The sequence below is a fragment of the Megascapheus bottae genome, chromosome 31, assembly GCF_031878675.1.
Source record: "Megascapheus bottae isolate mThoBot1 chromosome 31, mThoBot2.hap1, whole genome shotgun sequence".
NCBI lineage: Eukaryota > Metazoa > Chordata > Mammalia > Rodentia > Geomyidae > Megascapheus > Megascapheus bottae.
In genome coordinates, this window is record NC_143539.1 from 6,655,429 (window position 1) to 6,683,419 (window position 27,991).

Sequence of the window (27,991 nt, forward strand, 5' to 3'; positions counted from 1 at the left end):
GTGTGGCTGGGATCCAACTTAACTTTATTTACAAAATCAGACAGTGAGCCGGTTTGGCCCGGGGCTGCACTTGGCCCAGCCCCATTCGGTGGCTGTGGGAAGAGTGCGGTGAGCTAGAACCACACACCTGGCACATAGATTGTTATTACTTTCAGGCCAGTGAGCATTCCCATCTGACTCAGCCCCCAACACCCTTCTCTTGCTCACATCTCCCAGCCACGCCAGCCTCTTGCCCCTCCCTGAGCTGGTCCTCACTTCCGGTCTTGGCGTGAGTGAGTGTGTGTGTGTGTGTGTGTTGAAGTCAAGGCCTCGCTAGACAGGCAGTCCTACTTTTGGAACCACACTCTTCACCCTTTTTTGCATTATTTTTTCCTATCTATAGTCTCTTTGGTTTGTCTGTCTTTCCTCCCTAAACCAGACTGGACTGTAATCCTCCTATTTTAGTCTTTCCTCCCTATTTGGGTTGACAGGCATGGAATTTCCATGCCGAGCTGTTTCACTAAGAAAGAAGTCTCCTTAATGTTTTTTTTTTTTTTTGGCTTGGTCTCCAACTGTGATCCTCCCTCTCAATCACCTCTGGAGAAGCCGGGATTACAGGCGTGTGTCACCACACTCAGTCCTGGTCTTTCCTTTTGCCGATCTACCAAGAACACTCTTCTTCAGTTGCCCCTAGGCAACTTCTTTGGTTTCCTTAAGTCTCCTGGCCCTCCCAGCACCCCTCCCTACCCCCACTAACCACCCCTCTCTGTCATCTCTTCCTGCCAGTTATCCTTGAACCTCTCTGTTCTCTGCTGTCTCTCACCCCAGAAAGTAACTTCTTAGTGGGCAAGCACTCTGGATCTCTTTATCTTTCCTCTCTTTGTTTGGGATGGAGTCTCGCCATGTAAACAGGCTGTCCTGGAATCCCCTAGATCTAAAGATCTCCTGATCTTTAGAACTTCCTAACCCTCCCGCCTCTGCCTCCTCAGTGCAGGGATTACAGGTATGCATCCCCAGACCTGGCTCCTTAAAGTCTCCTTTCCTCACTTGGGAGATGGGGTTGTCAGTCTCTGTGCCTCAGCTGTTGCTAACATGACGCTGGAGTTCCTTGATAGAAGGCCTTTAGCTTGGTAAGAAGATCTAATTAAGGTTCATTATCCCGGCCCTGCCGGTAACTACAGGGGATTACGTGATGGGCAGAGGAATGGGAGAGAGCAGGAGAATGACATGGTGACCACCAGTCCTCTTTCACCTTTAATGGGCCCCCCAGGTGGACTTTAGGGCACAGGTGTCCTTTTAAATACAGCCCCGCCCCCCGGGGAAGGCAGGGGCGTGGCGTGGGGCGGGTGGGCGGAGCCGGGCCTGCCGGGGCGGGGCGCGGGTGGGCGGGGCCGGGCCTGCGGGGCGGGCCGTGGGCGGGGCGGGCCTAGCTGCACTTGCAGGAGCGCACGATCATGTTGGACAGCTGCTCTACCTTGGGCTTCCGGCCCACGTAGTACACGATGGGCAGCGGCTCCAGGACCTGCGGCACGCAGCATGGCGACGCGGAGGCACCCGGGTTATGCTGGTTGTACAGGGCCAGGACCTGCAGGGGAGAGGGGAGGAGAGAGGGGTCCCGGGTCAGGGAAACAGTACTGGAAGGGGGGGCATGCAGGAGGCCTCTTACCCCCATTCCCCGTCTCCCCGTCTCTCCTCATCACTGCTTGTGTCTCAGTCTCTCCCAACATCTGTTTGAGGCTTGCATTCAGGGCCTGGGTGCTGTCCCTGAGTGTGTACTCACGGCGAGCACTCTACCACTCTGAGCCACAGCACCACTCCCAGCTTTTTCTGGGGCATTTCTTGGAGGAAAGAGTCTCCCCGACCTTCCTGCCTGAGGTGGCTTTGAACTGTGATCCTAAGATCTCAGCCTCCTGAGTAACTAGGATTACAGCTGTCACTCTTATCTCTGCCCATTTCCCCATCCCTGTGTCTCTTCTCTTTTATCTGTCTCCTCCACCCCATCTCTCTAATCTTGCTCCATTTCTCTCTGTCTTCCCCCCCCATCTTTGTCTCTTCCCATCCTATCTCTCCCCCTAGCCACCAGCTTATCTCATTGATGTTACGCTCTATTCTCTGTCCTCTTCCACAGTCCCATTTGTCTACCCCTGAGGGGTGAGGCCACGTCTACCTTGCTGTACTGTGAGTCCAGGCTCCAGATGTAGGGGCAGGGCCCCAGGCAGAAGTTGGCATGGTAGCCCTTGGGCTCATGGATCCACTTCCAGCCCAGGTCCTTGCGGAAGTCAATGTACAGTTGCCGGACACAACAATTCTTCTCCGTGGAGCTGTGGGCAGGAAGAACGTGATCAGGAGCCAGCAAAGGCCAACATGCCCCTCTCCACCTATGTGTCTCCTGTTTCCATGCTACCTCTATAACAACAGTCACAAAGACACCAGTGGCTCATTCACGCCTGTGATCCTAGCTACTCAAGAGGCTGAGATCTGACGATCATGTCTTGAAGGTACCCACGGAAGGAAAGTGTGAGTCTCCCCCCCACACACACACAATTCTGGGGCTTAAAGTCAGGGCCAGGGCACTGCTTTGAGCTTTCTCAAGGCTAGTGCACTACCGCTTGAAGCACAGCACCACTTCTGGCTTTTTTCTGTGTATGTGGCACCAAGGAATCGAACCCAGGACTTCATGCATGTGAGGCGAGCACTCTACCACTAAGCCACACTCCCGGTCCCAAGTCTGTGATTAATCTTATCTCCAATTAAGTATCAAAAAGCCAGGAGTGGAACAGTGGCTCAAGTGGTAGAGTGCTTAAGCAAAAGCAGCTTGGGACAGGGCCCAAGCCTTGAATTCAAGCCCAGAACCAATGCTGTGCCCATGCATGTGTACATGCACCCAATTCCCACCCCCCCCCCCCAGCAGCAATAAAAGTAACAGTCAGGGACTGGGAGTGTGGCACAGCGGTGGAGTGCTGGCCTAGCATGCACGAAGCCCTCTAGGTTCAATTCCTCAGAACCCGTGCACTGAAAAAGCCAGAAGTGGTGCTGTGGCTCAAGTGGTAGAATGCTAGCCTTGAAAAAGCTCAAGAACAGTGCCCAGGCCCCGAGTTCAAGCCCCAGGACTGCCAAAGAAAGAAAAAACAGCAATGACCATCACCAGCTGCAACTCAGCATTCCAAGACAGTCACAATACATAAAGACATCTCAACCCATCACAGGAGGGGTAGCAAAGAAATGCCACACACGCTGGCTCTGTGGGACAAGTGTTTGCTGAATGAACACACAATACTTGCCCAGGCCACATGCTGTAGTCTGTCATGTCGTGTCTCTGGTCTCTGCTCCATTCACTCATGGCATATGCCCAAGTTCCTGTCTGAAGCCTCTAGGTGCTACCTCAACTTCTCCAATCCACTCCCACTTCAGACCAGCCACATTGGCTTCCGGTCTGTGCCTTAAATACAGCCCTATCGCAGGGCCTTTGCACTTCCTGTTTCTTTGCATACCCTACTTGGCTGCCACTCTGGCCGATGCTTTCTGTTCATGCCTCAAATGCTTGTCACTCAGAGAGTTACAGCTAGACCTGGCATGCCATAGGTCTTCCAAAAATGTTATTTACACAAGGAAAGATCATTTCTTCAGGCAGACCTTTCTGAGCTCTTTTAGCCAACATGTCAGTCCAATTGGTGGTTAAGTCCAATCTGTGGACTACGGCACTGCCGTTGTAAGAACTTATGAAGCTGTCCTTGTGTAAAATGCATGAGGGAGCATGGAAAGTTACTGAATTGCTTTTGTCTACGTTTCAAACGGTCCAGACTAAAAAACAGTTTAATCAGAAGAGGAAAAGCAAATAATTCTCAAGATTCATTGCCTTCTGTCCCTTTCCCCTATGTTCCTTCTGAGAACCTCTCTTCCTCTGTTCCTCTTCTCCCTTCTGAGCACCGGAGAGTCTGTTAATTCTGTTTTCTTTCCAAGTACCTGGCACACAGTAGGTAATTACCAAATGTGGAATATGTGCATTGACAACAAAAGATTTCTTTTCTTTTTCTTGCCAGCCCTGGGCCTGGGCACTGTCCCTGAGCTTCTACCCTACCCCTGGAGCCACAGCCCCACTTCCCGCTTTCTGGTGGTTAATTAGAGATAAGAGTTTCAAGGACTTTTTAGTGCCCAGGCTGGCTTTGAACCTGGATGCTGAACCCTCACATCTCAGCCTCCCCTCCTGAGTAGCTAGAATTACAGGCATGAGCCACCGTGCCCAGCTGAGTTTAGTTTTTTTTTTTTTCTTTTGGCAGTCCTAGAGTTCGAACTCAGGGTGTGAGCACTGTCCTTGGGCTAGCTCTCTACCACTTGAGCCACAGCACCACTTCTCGCTTTTTTTCTGTGTATGTGGTACTGAGGAATCAAACTTAGGGGCTTCATACATGCTAGGCAAGTACTCTACCACTAAGCTACATTCCCAGCCCCCTTTCTTTTAAAAACATCAGTGACTCATGCCTGTAATCCCAGCTACTCAGGAGGCTGAGATACAAGGATCCTGGTTAAAAGCCAGCCTGGGAAGGAAAATCCGTAAGACATTTGTCTATAATCAGCAAAAAGCTGGAAGTGGCGCTGAGTCAAATGGTAGTGCACCAGCATGGAATGAAACTTTCTAGGATTTAACTTTCTAGGATTGCCACTTTCCAGCGATTGATGATGATGGTATTGTGGAATTCCTCTACTTCAATCCAGCATTCCAGCATTCCTCAGTTCCCAGCCCATGGCCCTGGAGGCCCAGGAGCCTACCAACTTTCCTAAGATGCATTCCAAGATCCAAACATTCCAACACAGACCTTCCACACTCCAGGATACCCGCCTTTGGCCTTCTCCACTTCTGCATAGGCCCCAGCCCAGAATCCCACCATTCCTATCCCAATCACTCCTACCCCAGTCAACCGGTCAGCACTCAGGACTCCTATCCAGTACTGGAGACTAGAAATCCAAGAGTCCATTTTTTTGTTTTTTGTTCTTTTGGGGGCTTGAACTCAGGGCCAAGGCCCTCTCCCTGAGCTCTCTAGATCAAGGCTAGTGCTCTACCATTTTGAACCACACAGTACCATTCACTTTCTGCTCCTGAGTGCTTCACTGGAGTTAAAGAGTCTTGGGCGGGGGAGGCAGGGAGTTTGGCCTAGTAGTAGAGTGCTTGCCTAGCATGCACAAAGACCGGGGTTTGATTCCTTAATACCACATACAAAGAAACAAGTCCTGGGCCGGGAGTTTGGCCTAGTGGTTAAAGTGCTTGCCTAGCATGCATGAAGACCTGGGTTCGATTCCTCGGTACCACATACATAGAAAAAAGCCAGAAGTGGTGCTGAGGCTCAAGTGGTAGAGCTCTAGCCTTGAGAAAGTCCAAGGACAGTGCTCAAGCCCAGGACTGGCAAAAAAAAAAAAAAAAGAAACAAGTCCTAAGTGGTGCTGTGGCTCAAGCGGTAAAGCTCTAGCCTTGAGAAAAACCCAAAGACAGTGCTCAGGCCCTGAGCCCAAGCCCCAGGACTGGCCAAAAAAAAGTCTCACAGAGACTTTTTTGCCTGGGCTGGCTTTGAACCATGATCCCCAGATCACAACCTCCTGAGAAGCTAGGATTACAGGCATGAGCCATGACCTCCAGATGTTCCAGTAGTGGTATACATGCATGCACACATGTACACACATGTACACACACACAAATATAAGCACACACACACACACACACCATTTTCCAGGTGCCTGTGGTTCATATCTATAATCCTAGCTACTCAGGAGGCTGAGATCTAAGGATCGAGGTTCAAAGCCAGTCTAAAGCCAGTCTGGACAATAGTCTATGAGAATTTTTTTTTTGCCAGTCCTGGGGCTTGAACTCAGGGCCTTTCTTGTTGATCCCTGAGCTCAAGGTTAACCCTCTACCACTTGAACCACAGCACCACTTCCTGCTCTTTGTTTATATGGTAGTAAGTAATAGAACCCAGGGCTTCACACATGTTAGGCAAGCACTCTACCACTAAGCCACATTTCCAGCTCTATTAGACTGTTTGTTTTGTTTTTTTGTTTTGATTTGTTGTGGGGCTTGAACTCTGGCCCTGGATGCTGTCCCTGAGCTCTTCAGTTCAAGGCTACTGCCCTACCCTTTGAGCCACAGCCCCACTCCTGGTTTTCTAGTCACTAATTGGAGATAAGAGTCTCACAGACTTTAGTGCTTGGATTGGCTTTGAACCAAGATCCTCAGATCTCAGCCTCCTGAGTAGCTAGGATTACAGGCTCTATTAGACCCTTATGTTCAATTAACTACCAAAAAAAAAAAAGCCAGAAGTTGTCAGGTGCCAATTTGAAGCAAGATAAGCAAGGACAGTCCATGAGAATTTCTTTTTCTTTGGTCAGTTGTGGGGCTTGAACTCTAGGTCTAGGTGTTGTCCCTGAGCAGTTCAGCTCAAGGCTTAGTGTTCTTCCAGTTGAGCTACAACATTATTTCTGGGTTTCTGGTGGATGATTGGATATGAGTCTCATGGACTTGAACTTAACCATTTATCATTTGTGCCATGCCCCCAGCCCAACACTGTTTTGTTTTTTTTTTCTCCTGGAGCTTGAACTCAGGGACTGGGCTGTAGGCTCAAGGCTAGCACTCTACCACTTGATCCACAGTGCAGGCCCAGAGTTTCATGCATGCCAGACAAGCAACTCTACCACTAAGCCACACTCCCAGCCCCAACACTGAATTTTTGCATCCCAGGATCCCTGCTTCTAGAACACCAACTGCTAAGTCTGTAAGGATCCAATAAGAAATTGAGTGCTGGCTGGGAGTTTGGCTCAAGTGGTAGGGGTCTAGCCTTGAGAAAACACAAGGACAGTGCTCAGACCCTGAGCTCAAGCCCAGCACCAGCAAAAGAAAGAAAGAAAGAAAGAAAGAAAGAAAGAAAGAAAGAAAGAAAGAAAGAAAGAAAGAAAGAAAGAAAGGAAGGAAGAAAGAAAGAAAGAAGCTGAGTGCCTGTCATTCTTGGCTACTCAGGAGGCTGAGATGATCTGAGGAGTGCAAGTTCAAAGTCAGCCTCAGGCAGGAAAGTCCACAAAACTCTCCAATTAACGGCAAAAGGACAGGAGTAGATACATGGTTCAAGTGGAAGAGTGATGGCCTTGAGCAAAAATTAAAAAAAAAAAAAATCACAGTATTGACACCAAAAAAAGCAAAGGAAGAATCCGATAAGACAACTTTCCACCTCTGAATTCCAACTCTCCCTGCCTTGCTCTCGTAACAACCTCTGATTCCAGCACACCAGCAAGGAAACAACCTGATCCCCACAGTACAACAGCCCTGGCCCCAAGCACCAGTATTCTAATAACCTGCCCACCCCCCCTCCCCCGCAGCCGCCTTCTAGGCCAATTCAACACACACACACCGGCGGTGGCAGCCAGCCAGGCCTGGTGGAAGGCTGCGCGCTCACCTGAAGCAGTAGTTGGTGTCGAGCGCGCGGCGGTGGCGCGGGCTGTGCAGATGCTGAGCCCTCTCCAGAGGTGTGGCCATGAGGAGCAGGAAGGGCCTGTTCAGTTCATGAATGGGTCCCAGGTCCCCTCGACGCTTGGAAGTGACTCCTGCTTGCGTGGTGGGGGTCAGTGAGTCAGGGACACACTTGCGCATGCATGAGCGCGCGCATACACACACACACACACACAGACACACACACACACACACCCCAGAGGGATGGTTCCGTAGGCAGGTAGCTAATAAGGTCTCACAAACCTGCCCGCAGTTCACATACACATACGTGCAATACAACGTGCATACGTGCATTCATGCATGTGCACACACATGTGTGTGCATGTGTGAGTGTGTGCCTGCATAGAGACCCACATGCATAGGCACGCATGCGTGTGGTTGTACAAGCACATGCACACCCGAGTGTGTGTATGCGTGTGCCCGTGTATCACACACGTGCATAAGGACACGCATAGACACTGAGAGGTCAGCCTCACCGTTGATGTCCACATGGAGTACGTTATCTTTGCTGTCACAAGAGCAGTGTGCGCTGAAGCGAAATCCTTCTATGGAATCTGTGGGGGGTGGGGAGAACAGGCTGAGGATTGGCTCAGCCAACCTGAGGGCAGAGGCGGGAAGGAGCCCGAGGGTTTGCTCCTTCCCTCAAGTTTTGTTTTTTGTTTTTCCTTTGTCAGTCCTGGGGCTTGAACTCAGGGCTTTGGCACTGTCCTTGAGCTCTACAGCTCAAGGCTACTGCCTTACCCAGGTTTTCTAGTGATTCATTGGAGATAAGAGTCTCACTGGACTTTAGTGCCGGGGCTGGCTTTGAACTGTGATCCTCAGATCTCAGCTTCCAGAGTAACTAGGGTTATAAGCGTGAACCACTTCACTTCTTTTGCTCAAGGCTAAAAGTTCTATAGCTAGAGCAACTTTCACTTCCAGTTCTGGGAGATCAGAGTCTCATGGACTTTCCTACCTAGGCTGGCTTTAAACTATACCCCTCAGAGCTCAGCCTCCTGAGTAGCTAAGATTTATAGGCATGAGCTACTGACACCCAGCTTTTGTTTGTTTGTTTTGTTCTTTTGCTTTCCAATATTTGACCTCGGCACCTTCAACTTGCTAGGCATGCATTTGGTTCTTTGTGCACATAGGCAAGGACTCTACCACTAGGTTATAGGTTATACTCCCTGCCCCAGACATAGCTTTTTTTTTTTTTTTTTTTGCCAGTCTTGGGCTTGGGCTCAGGGCCTGAGCACTGTCCTTGGACTTTCTCAAGGCTACAGCTCTACCACTTGAGCCTCAGCACCACTTCCAGCTTTTTCTATGTCTGTGGTACCGAGGAATCGAACCCTGGTATTCGTGCATGCTAGGCAAGCACTCTACCACTAGGCCAAACTCCCGCCCCCCCCCTTTTTTTTTTATATAGACATACCTTCTTTTTTTTCCAGTTGTGGGCGCTGTCCCTGAGCTCTTTTGCTCAAGGCCAGCGCTCTTACCACTTGAGCCCCAGCTTCACTTCTCACACATGGCTTTTTGACACCAGCAATGGATGTGCAGGAGTATCCGGCCAATGGCACCTGGGGATGAACTAGAGGCCAGCCCCTCTGACAAATGGACTGACAAAGAACCTCACCTCCGTGGCTCAGCCACTGTCGCACAACTCCAGTGACATCAAAAGACAGCCACTCTGGGGAATCCGTGGAGGTCAGCAGCCGGTTGCTGAGGTAACGCCAGGAATTGTTGCTGTATTTCTGGAAGACAATAAATCCGGGTGGGGGGAGAATAAGAGGGTGATGTCATTATACCCCCACAAACACTAACTACGCCCGCATTCCATGGACTCCCCCAAAAGGAGCTGCTACCTTCACCCACAGCACCCAAAAGCAAAGGGACACAAAGAGCCCAGGGCTGCGTTGTTTCTCTTTAAGCCTGCCTCAGTTTCCTCCCTTGCTATGGAATTCTAGGCCCTTTTCAGTCTGGCCCACCTACACCCCACAGCTGCTATTGCTCACATTTCAGGGACTGCTGAACCCCGAAAATGTGACAACCCCCATATGTCAAGAGGCAATAACTTCCTGTGGAATTTGGTGACCAGGTATTTCAGATCTGGTGCTGCTGGCTCACGCCTGTCATCAGAGCTACGGCCCCGTGGGTTATTTTTCAGGTAAGACCTCAAGGTTTTGCCTAGGTTGGTCTCAACTAGCCATCCTCCAGGCTCTCTAACTCCCTCGTAGCTGGGATGACAAATGTGCCTCACTGCAACGCCCAACTTCAGTGTCTGGAAGTGGTAAAGAGCCCCAGGATTCAAGGTCTGCAGCCCTCTGTCCTTTGCAGATGACGGAGACCCATCAACCCACATGGCCACAGCTGAGTGGTGTGGTCCACACCCCGCCTGCCTCTCAGGCTCTTGGTTTCACCTGGTAGAGCTCCACGTGTTGTTCCACACTAGACTTGAGCCTCTGTAGCCTCAGCTCTGCCCGGGAAAGCAACAAGGGGTCAGGCACCGCTTGCCGAAGCTCTGACGTGTTGAAGAACATGTACACACTGTGGCCGACGTTTTGAGTCGTCTGAATCGTTTCATAGATTGCTAAGCAGGAGGGAGCACAGAGAGAGACACAGAGAGAGAAAGAGAGAGAATGTCAGGGCTTGGCAGGGATGAAGAGAGAAAGGACACCTCTAGAGCTGAAGGGTGTACCGGGGGTGGGGGGGCTTCCCTCTCCTGATGGTGTGTGTGTGTGTGTGCGCGCGCTCGAGTGCATGTGCAGAACTTCATTACTTTAAGCTCTTGAAGGCTGGCACTCTACCATTTGAACCGAACCTCCCTTTATGGTTTTTTGCTGATTCATTGGAGATCAGAGTCTCGGGGACTTTTCTGCCTGCACTGGCTTCAAACCATCAACTTCAGATCTCAGCCTTGTGAGTAGCTAGAAGGACAGATGTGAGCCACCAACATCAAGCGTTTGTTTCTTTTCTGTAGAATTCATCCTTCTCTCCCAGACAGCCTCACGTGGCCCCCACAGGAGCTATCCTGCCTACTCCAACTTCTCCAGGGCTTAGAGCCTCTGATGTAAATTAAATGGCAGAGTAAGGGGCAGGGCAGGGCTCCTACAAGGTCTCAGCTGTGTGATAAGCTATATACCCGTCTCTGAACCCATCTCTTGTGATTCTTTGACAATGGCATTGAGACCCCTGACTCCCAGCCCAACCTCTCCTAACTGAAGTAGGGTGTGGCTTGCAGTTACAGACCTCCTCTCTCTGAAACTCTTTAGCTGTAAAACAACCCAGAATTCCAGGATAATAGAAACCAATAAGCTGAGTTATGGTGGCTTATGCCTGTAACCCTAGTTATTCAGGAGGCTGAGATCTGAGGATCAAGGCTAAAAGCCAGCTGGGGCAGAAATACCTGTTAGATCCTTCTCTCCAATTAACCACCAAAAAACAAAAACAAAGCAAAACAAAACGCAGCCAGAAGTGGAGCCATAGTTTAAATGGCCATAGTTTAAGTGTCAGACTTGAGTGGAAAAAGCTCAGGGATAGCACCCAGGTCTTCAGTTCAAGTTCCAGTACCTGCATACAGGCAGGTATGCTCCAGGACTGGTACACACACGCGCGCGCGCGCGCGCACGCGCGCGCGCGCGCACACACACACACACACACACACACACACACACACGTTTTCCTAGTCCAGGGCTGGGGAGGAAGGGACAGACTGTGAAGTCCAGACCCAGCTGTGGTAGTTGTTTAGGGTCCTCTGAAGTGGGGATGGAAAGACAGCATGGAATCTGATGAAGAAGAAAAGCAGGCAGTGCTCACACGGCCCCCTCTCCATCCTCCCCCTAACAGAACCTCCCCCATCCTTCAGCCTTATTGTGGGTCCAGTGGGATCCAGTGGTTATGCAGAAAACCCAAAAGGAAAGAAGAGTCCTAGCTGGGGGTGACAGATAGGAAGGGTCGGGATGCAGTAGAGGAAGAGGTGAGGGTGGCAGGATGAGGAGGAATAAAGACGGCAGAGATGGGGAAGTAGAGACTGGGAGAACCACAAATGGGCTGAGAGACAACTGGGGCTAAAAAAAAAAAAATTGAGTGGGGGAAAAACAGAAAAAGTCTCCTGGAATAAAAAGGATTGGATGAGGAGCCAGATGTGGTGCTCAAGCCTGTAATCCTAACTACTCAGGAGGCTGAGATCTGAGGACAGGGGTTTGAAGCCAGCCAGGGCAGTAAAGTCCAAGAGAGTCTTATCTCCATCAACCAGCACGAGGCTGTGAATCAGAGCTATCTATGGCTCAGGTGGTAGAGTGATAGTCTTGAGCAAAGAGTATCATGTTCAGTGTATGTCACAAAAAAAGCACCGGGTAGAGGTGTCATCTGCAGTAACAAAGTGGGTGCAGAATATCCCCCCCCCCCCGTAACAAAGTGAAACTAGGGAGGCCAGAGATCTGTGGGGCCAAAGTAGGTAGGAAGGGGGCGTGGCCACGCCTAGCCCCGCCCGGTGCGCACCGCGGGGGCGTGGCCTAGCCCGGCGGGGGCGTGGCCTAGCCCCGGCTGGGGCGAGGCCGACGGGGGAGGCTCGGCCGGGCGAGGGCGGGGACCAGACCTGCCTCGTCTTGCCCCGGGCTCCGCACGCGCGATCCCCGCCCCCTCGGGGCACGGGAAGGAAAGGGAGGGGAGGAAGGCCAGGCCACCGGACGCTGGGGTTTCCCCAGCCTCCCCCAAGAGGAACCGGGCCTGCGGGGGTTCGCCTTGCTCCGCGGGGGTCCTTCTGAGCCTCTCCTCGGAAGGGCGGGCTCCGCCCTCGCGCGTGGCACCCACGTGGGGGGCCCCTGCGGATTCGGGTTTTCTAGACTCCTCTCTGGAGTTCTTTCTCTCACCCACCTCCAGCCCACGTTTTGCCCCAGGGCCCCTCTCCGGACGCGGCACTCCCTTCCTTATGTGGGGCGGTGGGCGCTGGATGGCACGGCGTCCCCGTTTTCGCACGCCTGACTCCCCCTGGCCCGTCCTCCCGGCCCAGTGCTGGCAGTTCCTGGGGGCTCTCGCTTCCTCCCGGGCTCGGCACCCTCGGTTCGGTCCCCTCTGTCCGCGGCACCCCGACACCTCTCCGCGCACCTCCTCCTTCTGGAGGTCTCCCTCCCGCCCCCAACCCTGATGACCTGACTTCCCTGGGCCCCATATTTACCACCCAAGCCCACCATCAACCACGACGCCCCCCCTCCAGGCACACACACGCACACACCACGTGTTCCTCTGGGCTCTTCCTGGAACTTCTGGGGTGCGCTGTACCCCAGTCCTCCGGTCGTCTACAACCCCGCTCTGGGTCACGCTCTCTTATTTTTCAGTCATCAAGGGGTAGGTCTTTCCTTCGGAACCAGGCTGCCCTCCCTCCCACTGTGTCTCTCTAGCGCACCCCAAAAGATGGGTCTCCTTCCTCCCCATTTACCCCCGTTCCCCCACGATCTTGCACAGTCCTCCACAAGTTCTCCATTATCTCCTCCCCAAGACCAGACGCCTGAAGGGTTGGGGTTCAGCTCCATCCGCTTTGTCCCCCACCCCCACCCCCCCACCCCCGGCCAATCCACACGTCCCGGCGCCCCGGCCGGCTTCCTGGGCCCTGGCTTCCTCCCGGTGAGCTCCGCAGGCCGGCGCCTCCCGGGCCCTGGTGCTCACCGTTCTTGCTGTCCAGCATGGGCACGCGGGTGACCTCCTTGGCGTAGTAGTCCGCCTCGGGCTCGGGCTCGGGCTCGGCGCCCTCGCCGGCCACCCGGTCGCGGGTGCTGTTGTAGAGCGCGAGCACGGCGTCGGGCAGCGGGCCGGGCGGCGCGTCCCCCGGGCTCGGCGGGCTGGCCAGCCGGAGCTTGGACAAGATCTGGCCGCGGATGGCCTCGATGCGCTTCCGCTTCACCAGCTCCATGTCGATGGTCTTACAGGTGGACAGTGCCGCGGCCGGCCGGCCCGGCGTCAGCACCAGGAGCCACGGCAGCGGCAGCAGCAGCAGCGGCAGGAGCCGCAGCCCCGAGGGCGGCATGGAGGAGGCGGCGCCCCCACCGCACGGCTGGGGGCGCGGCAGGCTGGGCGGGGACCCCCGGGTCCGAGGTGAGAATCCTCGGGGAGGAAAGCCGCGGGGGTCTCGCGGAGGTCCGGACCCGGGGTCTCGAGCTGGGGGCGAGGGCGGGTGCCCGAGGGCGGGTAGTCTGGAAAGGGGGCGCGGCGGCAGGTCTGACGTAGGTCGGCCGGGTCTCCCGGAGAACCGAGGGTCCTAGGGTGCGGGGTGCCGGGCGCCGGGCGCCGTGCCGGGGGTGCGCCCCGGGATCGGGGTGAAGACTTGGCAGGAGGCGGGCTTGGCGGCTCCGGGGACGCCGGTGTCCGGAACGGGGGCGCCCGGGGAGCGCCGTGTCGGGGCCGGAGCCGGGGATCAGAGGACGCCCCGAGTCCCCAGGTCCCGCGTCCTCGGGGGGGGGGGCGGGGTGGAGTGGGGGCAGCCCTGTGCCAAGCGGTCCCCGCGCGTCTCCGGCTCCCAGCGGCAGCGGAAAAGTCTCTCAACTTTTCTCTCCCCCGTCTTCTCCCAGCCCGCCGGTCCCTCCTCCCGCCCCTCCTCCCGCTCCCCGCGGCGGCGGCGGCGGCGGCGCTGCGGCCTCCCGGCCCCTTCCTCGACTCCCGGGCGGAGGCCGGCCCCCGCGGGCGGCGCAGAGCGGGGGTGCCCCGAGGGGCGTCCCCCCCCCCGCCCCGGCCGGGGGCCCTGGCTGTCTGGCGGCTCCGCGGCGGGAGGCGGAGGGGGCCTGTCCGGGGCGCGAAGGGCGGCGGCGGCGGCGGCGGCGGGGACCGGCGGCGGCGGCGGGGGGTTTTGAAGCCTCCCCGGCCCCACCCAGGAAGCGCGCGGGGCGGGGGCGGCCGGGGGACCGGGGTGGGGGGGGCTTCGAGGGGGTCCCCGCGGCCCCGGGGGGGCGGGCGTCCGGGCCCCGCCCCGCCCGCGGGGTGCTGCCTCCTGGCGGCCGGGGCGCGCCCGGCTCGGCGGGGGTTGGCGCGGGGTCAACGCGGGCCTCGGGGTGGGGGGGGGCGGGGAGGCGGCTGGGGCGCCGGGGCGGAGGGGTCCGCCGGGCTTGGGGGCCGCGGCGGCGGAGCGGGACGACACCATACCTCGGAGACCCACGGTGTTTATTGCGCCGGGCCAACCTGCGGCCTCGGGAGGTCGCCCCGGGCGGTCGTGCGAACCGGCTTCCGTGGCCGGCGGGCGGGGACCGAAGCGGGGCGCCGATCGGGGTCGGGCCCGGGGGCCCCCGCGTCAGCACTCGACGCCGTAGCGGTCGAAGTGGCGCAGCAGCAGGCCGAGCTCCAGGTGCACCGCGCCGGCCGCCGCCGTGCGCAGGCGGTAGCGGTCGGCGCCGCTGTAGATGGTGTCGGCGTGCACCAGCTGCGGGCCCCCGCCCACGAAGGCCCGCGCCAGCTGCTCCCGCCAGCTGCCCAGCGGCCGCCATGTGGGGCACTCCAGCCGGTGGGTGCCCGGGCTGCTGGGCACGTGGCAGAAGCCGTACCCAGCCAGCTGGCAGCGGCCGAAGCTGTCCTGGGACCACACCTGCAGATGGAGCCGGGGCCAGCCTGCAGGATGGACAGGGTGCGGGGGGCAGAGGCAGGAGGGGGTGTCAGCCTGCGGCTCCTGCGTGGTCCCCCCTCGCCCACCCCTTCACGTCGACCCAAGGGATCTTTGGGGACCGGTCACCTTCCTGCTTTGAGACATCAGTGCCCCCCCCCTCCACCCCTTCCCGCAGCTGTAGCCCAGGCCCTGCACGCCTGGCCTCTGCTGCTCGCTCAGGGCTCCTCGGTCCTCAGGTCAGCAGCACCTTGGGCCCTGTCTGGGCCCGAGGCTTTCTTCCTGTCCTGTCATGGACCTGCTTTGCCCTCCTGGCTGGGCTCTGGACTTTCACTCTCCCACATCCAGTCTGGCACCACCGGGCATCTGGAAGTATCGAACTCCATCCACAGGTGTGCCAGTGGCTTCTGGACAAAGCCCAGATCCTAGGCTGCCAGTCCTTTGTTTGGGGGAAAACCTGGAGCTCTGTGGCTCACACCTGTAATCCCAGATACTCAGGAGGCTGAGATCTAAGGATCTCAGTGTGAAGCTCTGTCCAAGCAGGAAAGTCTGAGACTCTTATCTCTAATAAGCCACCTAAAAGCCAGCACTGGAGCTGAGGCTCAAGTGGTAGAGCACAAAACTAAGGGACAATCCTCAGGCCCTGAGTTCAAGCCCCAGGACAGACATCAAAAAAAGGGGGGAAAAAGGTGCTTGAAACTTGGCCCAGCTCTCTCTGTGTTCTGAACCCTCCTCTGGGCTTGGCTCTGTTTTTAGGAGCTGGGGACACAGTGGTGAACACAGCAGACAAGAATTCCTGCCCTTCGAAGCTGACATTGGAGACAACCAACAGTAAATAAGCAAATTACAGGGTATGTCAGATGGTGATAGCTGCTCTGGAGAAAAATAAAGCTGGCTAGGGTGGGGGGCAGGGTGAAACTTGGGAAAGGAGGGGATGATGAGAGCTTCCCTAAAAAGGTGACATTTGAACAAATGCTTAAAGGCAAGGAAGACACTGGGATGTGTGGGCATCTAGGGGAACCGAGATCCCTGCCAGAAGGAACAGCCAGTGCAAAGGTCCTGAGGTGGGAGGGAGCCTGATGACAGCCAGATGGTACAGGGGCTTTTACTCTGAGACTAGAAAGTTCTGCACAGAGGAGGGATGCTCTCTGGGCCCTGCTAGTTTGGGAAGGGAGGGGGTGAGGGTGAGGAGGGAGGGGATATAGACCCAGAAGGCTGGGGCTGAGAGCCCACTGAAGATGTTTCAGAATAGTCTAAGTGAGAACTGAAAATGGACAGATTAGTTGCTGGTGGAAAGGGATGAGAAGTGGGAGCTGTGATGTAATGTATTCTAGCCTGACTAAACTGGTGAATCATGCCTGTAATCCTAGCTACTCTGAGGCTGACATCTGAGAATCCTGCTGTGAAGCCAACCCAGTGCTACCAAGAAGCTAGAAGAGGAGCTGTGGCTCAAAGTGGTAGCATGTCAGCCTTGAGCAGAAAAAGCTAAGCAAGAGTTCAAGCCCAACCTGACACCAAAACAAAACACAAATGATGAGTTTCTAACAAAGTGTTTTTGTTTGTTTTATTTTTCTGTCGGTTGTGGGGCTTGAACTCTGGGCCTGGGTGCTGTCCCTGAGTTCTTCAGTTCAAGGCTACTGCCCTACCCCTTGAGCCACAGCGCAAACTTCTGGTTTTCTAGAGGTTATTTGGAGATAAGAGTCTCATGGTCTTTAGTGCCTGGGCTGGCTTTGAACCTCAGCTCCTCAGATCTCAGCCTCCTGAGTAACTAGGATTACAGGTGTGAGCCACCTCCCATGGCAAAGGTTTTTTGTTTGTTTGTTTGTTTAACTGTATTTTTTGTCTTTTCTTTTTTGGTACTGGGGATCAAACCCAGGATATTGCACTTGCTAGGCAAGCGCTTTGCCACTGAGCTACATCCCAGTCCTCAAACAAAGTTTTAAAGCCAGAAAGATTTCCTGATAGGCAGGGACCAAGAGAAAGGATAGTACCAGCATGATGTGCCAGGGGGCTTTGAGCTAAAGGTACAGAATTCTCTGCCTCACCACCCCCATCCCCACCCCATACAGCAGCCAAGGACAGCTATTTATTTTCTTTTACTTTTGGAGGGTTGGCTTGTTCAAATCTCAGCCTCCTGAGTAGCTAGAACTGAGCCATCAGAACCCAACCTGGGGACAACTTAAAAAAAAAAAAAAAAAGCTGCTGTGTCTACGATTGCTGGGAGGCTTCTCAGGGCCTTTGAACGATGGCATCAGCAATCATCTGGGCATCCAAGGCCCAGCGTGCTGTCCCTGCTCTCTCTCCCACAGTCTCCCAGATTCCCTGGTTCACTCTCCTACTTGAGACTTCCCCAGACAATCTCTCTCTGCCAGAAAACTCTGCCCTCCTCCACCTGTCCTCCTTTGGCCTGATGGACTGCTGGTCCTTTAGAGTCAAACCCAAAGCCCCGCCCCCAGCTCTGGTACCCACCTTGGAGACCTTTGGTAGCAAAGTGCAGGTCAATGGGGTGGGACCAGTAGGCCATATCCCCTATCTGGGGGGTGTCCACCTGGGTTTGGCCCTCACGCACTCCAGACAGAAGCTTCCAGGCTGCCCCTGCAATGAGAACCAGGTACAAGGTGAGGCTTGAGAGGCACCTGATTTCAGGCAGGGTATGTCACTATGGCTAAAAGTCTATTTCTACTGGATTCCAATTCTGATATCCTTCAGCAAGTTACTTTTCTCTACCTGGATAAAGAGTGAATGACAATGGGGTGTGTGTGTGTGTGTAACTGGGTAGTGAACTCAGGGATCTATGTAGAAAAGAAAAGGAAGGGAGTCATAAAGTTCTATACTCTCAGGAGTTGTGTGTCCAGAGGAGTGAAGCCAGAACCCCCAGAGAGAGGGAAGGATGAGATAAGAAGGGACAGATTGTAGTCTGGATTAGGAGTCCCGGGAGCCAATGGAAAATGAGGATCAGAGGATGTCCAGAAGTCAAGGAAAGATACTGGGGAGGATTGTTGGTTTTTGGCTGGGAAACGAACCAGGAGGGGTGGAGGTACCTGTGTGGATGCCCCACTTGCAGAACAGGCTACTTTCTGAGAAGCCAGTGGCCCCCATAATCTGCCCAATCACGTGCACTTCTGCCATGGCGCCTAGGAGGAGGAAAAAAAATATACATACACACACACACACACATATATATATATATATATATATACATATACACACACACACATATATATGTGTGTGTACACAGTTCAACCCTGTGAGGGTAAATATTATTTTCATCTGACAGATTGGGAAACTGAGGCCCCAGATCCCGACCTCCCTCCAAACCACCCCGCCCCCCCCCAAAAAGAAAGAAAATCACTCTTGAAGGAAGCCCCGCCCCCGCGAGGCACTGGCTCCGCCCCCACGAGGCACTGGCTCCGCCCCCACAAGACTCCGCAAAGCTTTTGCAGGCGCAGGCGTACTGGATGCAGTCTGGCCCCCGCCTCAAAGCTACGCGCATGCGTTATTCCTATCTCATGGCGCTTAACGGTTAGAAGCGAAGGTAGCTGCCTGGGTTGGCGTTCATGGGCCTGACCTGTCTTCTCCGCCGATGGCGACGAGGTGAGGCTCGCGCCTTCCCCAGAACCTTTTAGGTTTCTCCGCGGGGAGTGAGCTGAGACAGGATCCTTCCGCGGCTCCGCCCGTCTGGGGGTTCTCCAGTTGTTGCTGGGCAACAGCAGACCCCGCCCCTGGCCAGTGCTCCGGAGCTGCACGCCCCTTATTGGTGCTAGTGCCTACGATGGGGCGGGGCGAAGGCGTGATGGACGTTTGGTCTCTAGTCCCAGCCCAGGATTCCGTCGCTGGGGGGCGTGGCCTGGCAGCTCCACCTTGACTTAGGTAGAGGAGGGCGTTTGAGCGCCAGCTATTTCCTCCAGATCGTCTTCTTTACCCAATAAACAAATCTATTCCATGTTCAGCGTCCCTTTCTCCCCCCTCCACACCGCCCAGGGCGGAAATCTCCCAGTTAAGACCAAGTCATAATGTGTCATTTGGAAAGAAAAAGTGCAGAGCTCATTCTGACTTTGAGAAATTGGGGTCTCACTAATGTTGTCAGAGCCCCTCTCCCCCCGTATTAACTTACTGTTGATTTGGTTGTGGAGTTGTTGGGTGTTTTGCTGTTGTTGATTGGAGATAGGACCTCATTTTGTACTCTGAAGTCCTCCTACCTTAGTCTCCCCATTGCTGGGATGATAGGCCTCCGTCACTGTGCCTGACTTGGGTTGCAGTAATGGAGGAATCGAATACAGGGTTTCATGAAAGTTATGCAAGTGCTCTACCACTCAGCTACACACATCCCCAGTTCTTAAAGTCCTGTCCTTTATGAGGGAGCTCTGCCAGTAATTTATCCCCTGAGTTTGCCCAGCTCTTGGTCTCTAGTGCTAGAAAAAAGAGCACTCATAGAAGTACTTGTATGATGGGCCAGGAGTTTGGCCTAGTGGTAGAGTGCTTGCCTAGCATGCACGAAGATCCCAGTTCGATTCCTAGGTAGATTCCTTAGAACCACATACATAGAAAAAAATCTGGAAGTGGCTCAAGTGGTAGAGCTCTAGCCTTGTGAAAGCCCAAGGACAGTGCTCAGGCCCTGAGTTCAAAGCCCAGGACTGGCAAAAAAAAAAAAAAGTACTTGTCTCAGTTTATTTCAAAGCTGTGCCTTTCCTGTCCATTCCATCTAGTTGAATCATGCTCTTTAGCCCACAGCACCATGAGAATGTTCAACCACTTTGAGCCACAGCGCCACTTCCTGCTTTTTCTGTTTATGTGGTACTGAGAAATTGAACCCAGGGCTTCATCTAGCATCTAGCATGCACTCCACCACTAACACATTCCCAGTCCATATCCATATATATATGCTTTTGTTTTTTTGGCACAGAGGATCCAGGATGGGCAAGCACTTTGTCACTGAGCTATATCCCACACCACCAAACCATCTCCCTCCTTTTTTTTTTTTTTTTAAACCAGTCCAAGGGCGTGAATTCACGGCCTGGGCACTGTCCCAGAGCTCTTTTTGTTCAAGACAAGCACATTTGCGGCTTTTTTTCTATGTATGTGGTACTGAGGAATCTAACCTGGGTCTTGGTGCATGCTAGGCAAGCACTCTATCACTAGGCCAAACTCCTGGCCATGGTAAATCTAATTTTTAAAAATCTTTCTGGAGGAACCACCATTCTGTTTTTCCTAGCAGTTGTGCATACAGTTTTATACCTTGCTTGGAAATGTCTCCATGTCAGAACATGAAGATGTAACTCCATCTTTTTTCACCAACAACTTTTGGGATGTATAATACAATACACAGAAAAGAGCACAAGGAATAAATGAACAGCTTGATTCAACTTCATATCCAGAAACACACCTGGGCAACCCAAGCTTTCTTTTGCCAGCTTCCCTGTCCCTTCCTGCCCCAGGGTAACAACTGCTTACGTTTCTATGGCGGTTTTGCCTCTCTCTCTTTTTTTTTTTGTTTTGTACTATATACAAACAAAATCATACAATATGCTTTCTTTTATGCCTGGAATCTTTGCTTCATTGTTTGGTTTGGGAAGGTCTTTGTCATTTTTTCCTTTGACGCAGAAAATTGCTATGTAGGCCAGGCTGGCCTTGAACTTACTCTTGGCTGAATTTGAACTCAGTCCTTCTGCCTCAGCTTTCTGATTAGTTGTGATGACAGGTATGGCTTCTAGCTTTCTCTTCTCTTTTGTTCCTTACCTCCTCTTCCTCTCCCATCTCCTCCGACTTCTCTGTCTGTACTGGAGCTTGATCTCAGAGCCTTAGGTTTTCTGCTCTTGGCTGGTGCTGTACCACTTGAGCCATACCTCCACTTCCAGCTTTTTTGCCTGGGCTGGCTGGCTTCAAACCACAATGCTCAGACCTCAGTCTCCTGAGTAACCCTGGTTCTCAGCTAGAGAGGGTTCTTTTGTTGGCCTGCTCTCTCTCTCTCTTAATTTATCACTGGATCTGAGTAATACATTTTCTCCAGGAAAGTCACTAACATGATTTTTGTCCTTTTCAGGGCATCTGAGGGGACTGGTTAAGGAGATATGGACAGTTTAGGATATACAACTAATTCGCAGAAAGGCCCTGCATGCCTGGGGCTGCATCACAGAATCCTGGCTGGATGGAATCTGGTGTTTAACATTCCATCCTAGACTAAAAAGCCTGGCTCCCCTGTTGGAGAGAGTACAGGACAATGATGGTCAGAGGATTCTAGCTGGATTCAAATTCATCTTTACAGTAGCTGAGGAGGATTGGGCGGGGGTGGGGGGACTGGTGCTCAGTGATCTGGTGAAAAACAGGCTGGTAGGAACGCATACCTCATCTCACAAATATGAAAAAGATCCCTCTGTGCCAGGCACAGTTCTAGGCCCCGAGGCACCACAGTAAACAATAGAGTTAATCCCAGTCTGTTGTTGATGGTAAGCAATAAGATAGTGTCTCACATGATAAAAAGACAAACAAAGCCAGGGCATGGAGTTGCTTAATAACGGGGTGCCCTCTGAGCCACTGTCAGTGCCCCCCCCCTCCAATGGGTTACCCTGCTTGGTCACGTCATCTGCCAGACACTTGGACTGAGCCAAATACACTTATAGGCACCATCTGTTCTCAAGAGCAATGGGGCCCATGCCAGCTTGAGTGTCTGGACTCTTGGCACTGAGCCCTGGAGCAAGGGAATTCCAGCAGCCCCCACAGCAGACTGGGGAATCCTCCCGTCTGGCCAGATGAGGAGCTTCAGGGAAGGGTGCAGACTGGGTGGGCTTCCTCTAGGAGGCGGAAGCTGACAGAGTGAGGAGATGGGTGTGAATCACAATGAGCAAATACCACATGTGTTCAGTGTGGCTACTGTTGGACAGTTGGTAGAGGACCTAATCTAAACACTTTAAAAGGTCATTGCCTGTAAGAGGTGTAGAATATCCCTGTCCCCCCCTCCACCCCGTGTTTTTATGCTGATACTAGGATTTGAACTAAGGGCCTGGGCGCACTGTTCCTGAGATTTTTTTGTATTCAAGGCTGACACTCTACCACTTGAGCCAGAAGCCCACTTCCAGCTTTTTGCTACTTCGCTGGAGATGAGTCACAGACTTTTCATCTCAGGCTGGCTTAGAACTGTAATCCTCAGATTGTAACCTCCTGAATAGCTGATTATACAGGTGTAATTCTGAGTAGGATCATAGGTGTGAATCAGGAGCACTGGCTCCCAGTTTTCTTTTTTTGTCTGTCCCAAAGCTTGACCCTGGGTACTGGGGGCCTGGGTGCTGCCCCTGAGTGCTGTTCCTTACAGCTAGTACTCTACCACTTCGAGCCACAACTCCATTTCTGGATTTTGTGTAGTTAATTGGAAATAAGAGCCTCATGATGACTTTCCTGCTCAGGCTGGCTTTGAACCTCAATTCTAAGATCTCAGACTTCCCGAGTAGCTAGAATTACAGGTGTGAGCCACTGGCACTAGGCTATGCCTCCATTTCTTGAGGATAAAATAAGCTATTTGCTGGATGTGGTGACTCATACCTCTAATCCTAGCTACTCAGGAGGCTGAGATCTGAGGATCAAAGTTCAAAACCAAGCCCAGGCATAAATGGACTTGAGATTCTTATCTCCAATTAACCTCTAGAAAAGGAGAAGTGGGGCTTGGCTCAAGGGTATAGCAGTAGCCTTGAGCTGAAGAGCTCAGGAACAGCTCCCAGGCCGAGTTCAAGCCTCATGACCCCCCCCACACACACACACCCAAAAGAGCTATTCGCTGGGCACCAGTGGCTCATACCTGTATGAGAACTGAGGTTTAAAAGCCAGCTCAGACAGGTAAGTTCATGAGATTCTTACCTCCAGTGAATCACCAGAAAACTGGAAGTGGAGCTGTGGCTCAAAATAGTAGCTCACTAGCCTTGAGTGAAAAAGCTCAGGGTCAGCGCCCAGGCCCAAAGTTCAAGCCTCACAACCGACAAAACAAAAACAAAGCTACTGTAAAGAAGATGGAAGAAAGCATTGAACCCGGGAGCTGCTGAAGAGGTCTTTATTGCAATCGGTGGAGCTGTGCGTTCTTGACCCAGTTGCTCAACCTCTCTGCGCTTTCTTCCCGCTGCAGGTCAAGGCCTTGGAGCCGGGGCTCCCAGCGGTAGCTGCTGTTATTACTGTGGACCGCGGGAGCCGTGGGGGCGGGGCCCTGGGGAACGGGGGGGTGGGGGGCGCCCCACGCTTTGATCTCAGGCGTGGGTTTGGGGGCGAGGGCTTGCTCCCAGAGACCGCTCCCCCGCCCTCCTCCCCAAACCCGGCGGGGGTGGCGGCTGGGGTCGGCCTCCCAGGCCCCGCCCACCCGCAGCGGAAACGGGCGGGGCCTGGAGCCAGACCACGCCCCCGAGCCCTGGCTCCGCCCCCTGCTGCGGGCGGGGCGCGCTGAGACCCCGGCGGCGCGGCGGAGCGGGCGGACCCGCATCTCCGGGTTCGTCCACCCTTGGCCGGGGGAAGGGTGGGGGGCTATGCTGGGGCGAATGCCCGTATGGGGCTGGGTGGGAACGGGGTCTGAGCGTGGGCGATGAGTGATGGGGTAAGGGGTGGGAGCGGGGCACCGTGGGGGAACTCCGTCCTTCCCCTGGGGTCCTGGCGGGGCTCAGGCGCCGGTGGGGACGCGAACCACCTTGGGCGAGGCAGTGGGGGCGCGGCGGGGAGGCCTACCCCCCCACACACCGGACGAGAAACATGCCTTCTCCCGGTCGTCCCGAGTGTGAAGACGTCATGTGTGCGGGAGGGCTGCCGGGGGAGGGGGTGGGAGAGGCGAGGGGGCAAAGGTGCCCGCGATCGGGGCGCTGCGGCTGTGCGGGAGCAGCCGTGCGCGGGGGGCCGCGATCCAGGCTGCCTCTTGGGATGCGTGGATGAGGTTCCAGGCCTCAGTGAAGATTTCCGGAAGAGAAAGAGGTTTGGGATGATTCGTAGCGGGTGGAGGGTGGGCTTGCCTGGATGTGGCTGTACGACAAAGCCCTGAGGACTCGGGTTGTGCAAGGCTGGGGGGTGGGGGGGCGGTAGTGTGTGCACCAGAGTGGAGCTCTGAGGTTCCTGGGGGTGGGGTGTACCTACGAAGGGAGGGTGCTCCTGGATGCACCAGGGCGAGTGGTGGGCCTGGAATGGCGTGTGTGGTCACAGGGCGAGTGTGTAAGTTACAGTTTTAAGTGTGCAACAGGTATGTGTATTTTGCTTAAGCCTACAAGTGGATGCCATTGTAAGTGGAGCCCACCTCTTCCAAGGACCCTCTGGTCCTCGGCCAGGCTCATGCCTGTAATCAGAGCTACTCAGGAGGCTGAGCTCCGAGGATTACAGTTGGAAGCCAGCCAGGGCAGGAAACTCCTTGAGACTCTTTCCTGTCCTGGGGACTGAACTCAGGCCCTGAGCACTGTCCTTGGGCTTTCCTCAAGGCTAGAGCTCTGCCGCTTGAGCCACAGCACCACTTCTGGCTTTTCTGTATATATGGTACTGAGGAATCTAACCTGGGTCTTGGTGCATGCTAGGCAAGCATTCTACCACTAGGCCAAACTCCCAGCTATCAGCCTCCATGAGACTCTTATCTCCAATAAACGTCTCAAAAAAAACCCAGAAGTTGCACTGTGGCTCCAGTGGTAGGTGCTCTATCTTGAGTAAAAGCTCAGAGACAGAACCCAGGACAGAGTTCAAGCCCCAAGATCAGCAAAAATAAATAAATAAAATAAAATAAAATAGAGCTGGGCTCGGTGGCTCACACTTGTAATCCTAGCTATTCAGGAGGCTGAGATCTGAGGACCAAGGTTCAAAGCCTTGCACAGGCACTAAAACGTCTAATTGCCAATTAAGCACCAGAGAACCAGAAGTGGCACAGTGGCTCAAGGGGTAAGGCGGTAGCCCTGAGCTGAAGAGCTCAGGGACAGTGCCCAGGCCCAGAGTTCAAGTCCCATGACCAACAACAACAACAAAAAATTAATTAAAAATAAAATCGATCTGATGGTCATCTCTGCCCAAAGTCAGGGGTTAGAGGAATGATTGTGAGATTGTGTGTGTACCAGTCTTAGGTCACTATTCCTTACCTTTTTCACTCAAGACAAGCGCTCTAGTACTTAAGCCACAGCTCTCAGAGACATTCCTGCCTGGGTTGGCTTTGAACCTTGGTTCTCAAATCTTCAGCCTCCTGAGTAGCTAGGATTACAGGTGTGAGCTTCCAGCACCTGGCTACTGTGAGGTTCTTGGACAACTTAGTTGTTCTTTCTGTCCTCCAGGAAAACCCTCCTCCCAGCCATGGATGGTTCTAGCCTTGAGGAGCTTCAAGAGCCTCTCCTGAGGGGCATGGCATATTTGCCCCCTGCCCAGAAGCCTGGCAAACCCGAGCTGGGGCTTCCCTTACAAGAGAAAGCCTTTGCAGACCCCCTGAAGGGATGGCTGTTTCTACCACCTCTTCCATCTGTGAGTGCTGGCCTGGGGGAGCCCGGGACCCCAGACTTTGAGGTAAGACCAGCAGGCCTGGGAGAAGGTCAAGGGAGGGGTGGAGAGCCCCAGATCTAGTCAACATCTGGAAGGCTGTCAGTTGGAGGTGACTGAAGCCTGGCTTCTCAGTGGCTGACCATGCAGGCCTCTGGTCACTCTTGGTTGCTGTGTTAGTTTTTCTCTCCCATCTTTGGGAGTCAGTCTACTGCTCGAGTCACAACTCCACTTCTCGCCTTTTGGTAGTTCATTGAAACAAGAGTCTCACTAACTTTCCAGCTCCAGCTGCCTTCAAACCATGATCCTCATCTCTTAGCCTCCTGAGTAGTAAGGATTACAGAAGTGAGCCACAGTGCCCATACTTGTTTTCTTTCACTGTCTTTTCTCCTGGCTGCCACACATCTGGCCTCGGTTGGACTATTTTTGTTTTTCAAGCTAAACGTCACTTGAGCCTCTTTTATTCTTTGTACATATTGCATTTTAGGTCTTTTAGTGTGTGGGAGAGTGAGAGAAAACCTAAAATACATGAATTAAAATGACACTAATAAACCCAGGAACCTGTGGCTCATGCCTGTAATCCTAGCTATACAGGAGGCTGAAATGTAGCTTGGTTCAAAGCCAGCCCAGGCAGGGAAGTCCATGAGACATTCATCTCCAGTGAACCAGTGAAAACAGAAAGTGGAGGTATGGCTCAAATGGTAAGAGTGCCAGCCATGAGCAAAAGAGCACGTTAAGAACATAGTACCTGAGCTGGGCACGGTGGCTCACACTTATAATCCTAGCTACTCAAGAGACTGAGATCTGAGGATCAAGGTTCAAAGCCAGCCTGGACACTAAAGACTATGAGACCGTGGCTCAAGGGATAGGGCAGTAGCCTTGAGCTGAAGAGCTCAGGGAGAGTACCCAGGCCCAGAGTCCAAGCCCCATGACCCACAATAAATAATAAATAAATAATTGAACTTTAAACATTGGCATACAAGATGTCAGGGTCCAAAGGCCCCCTTGACCATTCTTGGGGTCTCTGGGAAGCACTGGGTGTTGGTGTATGACAGGGATCAGAGCTGTGGGCAGTGGTGGTTGGCCGGATATATCCACCGAGGCCCTCCTCTGTCCACAGGACACATCATCCAGCGACAGTGACTCGGACTGTGAGGAGGACGGCCGTCTTTCCCCGATTCTGCCCCACGACCACCTTGGCCTGGCTGTCTTCTCGGTGCTGTGCTGTTTCTGGCCAGTGGGCATCGCTGCCTTCTGTCTTGCCCAGAAGGTTAGTATGTATGGGACTAGGAGGGCACTGGGCACTGTACCACCTTACCTCTGGGGTAAAATGAGGCCTATTTCATGGAATCCTGAGTGGGGTCCTCACAGAGGACGCACCTGTAATCCTACCTACTTGGTAGGCAAGTCGAGAGGATCACTGCCAACCCCCGCATGCAAATAAACAGATGTTGGTATACATCTGTAATTCTACCCATGCAGGAGGCATAGACAGGAGGAGGATCGGTCCAAGGCGGGCCCAGGCACACAAGATGGCAGACCTCATATGAAAAATACAATCTGGTACCAGGGGCTCATACCTATAAGCCCAGCTATTGTGAAAGCTGAGATCCAGAGGTTTGCAGTTTAAAGCCAGCCTAGGCTGGGTTGGAAGAATGGCTCAAATGGTAGAACACCAGCAAAAAAGTAAGAGTTCAAACACCAGCACCATCCAAATCCCCACATGACTTCAAACCAGTCTGCCATCGCTCCACCCCAGGTCACTGAGATCTGAGCGCACTGGGACAGTGGCATATTAAAAAGTGGCAGCTACGCTCCTATGGCTCATACCTGTAATCCTAGCTACTCAGGAGGCTGAGAATCTGACGAGGATGGCTGTTCAGAGCCAGCCAGGATAAGAAATATCCCTGAGATTCTTACCTCTAACTACTTAAAAAGCAGAACATGGAGCTGTGATTCAAGTGGTAGAGCACAAGCTTTGAGCAAAAAAGCTCAAGGACAGTTCAAGCCTCCAAGCCATTGGCACGTACCATAGTGCGTACCCAAGGCTGACCGGAATGAATGGATGGCGTCCTGGGTACAGCAGAGGCTGCAGGAAGCAGGTTGGGATTGGGGGCGGGGAATGCTCTGGTCATTACTGCTGCCCACTGCCTCTACAGACCAACTAGGGCTTGGGCCCCGGGGGACATCTGGGGGCAGGGGCTGCCTCCTGCCATGCCTTTCTGTTGGGGGTCCTTGGCCATTGGGCTGTGTCCATACGTGGCCACCCTGGTGACCCTGGCCGCCTACCTTGCCTCTCGAGACCCACCCTAGCTGCCCCACCTCCGGTACCCACTGTGAACCCAGAGGCCAGCAACCCAGCGCACCAGGGGGCAAAGTGGAGAATCCTGGCGTGTGAGGTGGCGGCAGTGATGGGCGCCCTGCATCCACAAGTGGAGCCAGCGGTGACCCACCTCCTCCCAGGGTTGGCAGCAGCTGGAGATTAAAGGAGACATCCTGAAAGCAGATCA

At 53.8% G+C, this 27,991-nt stretch overlaps 3 protein-coding genes across 7 annotated transcripts; 1 reads left to right on the forward strand and 2 right to left on the reverse strand.

The window, feature by feature from the left end:
• On the reverse strand, positions 1 to 13,586 carry Tgfb1 (transforming growth factor beta 1). The gene is made up of 7 exons (XM_090322754.1): positions 13,106 to 13,586; positions 9,862 to 10,031; positions 9,078 to 9,195; positions 7,942 to 8,019; positions 7,413 to 7,560; positions 2,147 to 2,300; positions 1 to 1,564 (listed from the first exon to the last, which is right to left on the reverse strand). Exons 1-7 carry the CDS (start codon positions 13,461 to 13,463, stop codon positions 1,406 to 1,408), a joined length of 1,185 nt encoding a protein of 394 aa, XP_090178880.1. The 5' UTR covers positions 13,464 to 13,586; the 3' UTR covers positions 1 to 1,405.
• On the forward strand, positions 13,517 to 27,986 carry Tmem91 (transmembrane protein 91). 5 transcript variants are annotated; one of them, XM_090322759.1, is made up of 5 exons: positions 13,517 to 13,531; positions 15,780 to 15,874; positions 25,283 to 25,508; positions 26,602 to 26,751; positions 27,784 to 27,986. In XM_090322759.1, the coding sequence occupies exons 3-5, from the start codon at positions 25,302 to 25,304 to the stop codon at positions 27,877 to 27,879; spliced, it is 453 nt and encodes a 150-aa protein (XP_090178885.1). In that variant the 5' UTR covers positions 13,517 to 13,531; positions 15,780 to 15,874; positions 25,283 to 25,301; the 3' UTR covers positions 27,880 to 27,986. The 5 variants fall into 5 exon arrangements, with proteins under 5 accessions (XP_090178885.1, XP_090178884.1, XP_090178882.1 ...); XM_090322758.1 differs by lacking the exon at positions 13,517 to 13,531 and adding an exon at positions 15,390 to 15,415; XM_090322756.1 differs by lacking the exons at positions 13,517 to 13,531; positions 15,780 to 15,874 and adding an exon at positions 18,531 to 18,617.
• On the reverse strand, positions 14,694 to 19,012 carry B9d2 (B9 domain containing 2). The gene is made up of 4 exons (XM_090322755.1): positions 18,592 to 19,012; positions 18,065 to 18,157; positions 17,493 to 17,618; positions 14,694 to 15,031 (listed from the first exon to the last, which is right to left on the reverse strand). Exons 2-4 carry the CDS (start codon positions 18,150 to 18,152, stop codon positions 14,718 to 14,720), a joined length of 528 nt encoding a protein of 175 aa, XP_090178881.1. The 5' UTR covers positions 18,153 to 18,157; positions 18,592 to 19,012; the 3' UTR covers positions 14,694 to 14,717.
• Positions 27,987 to 27,991: the final 5 nt, after the last annotated feature.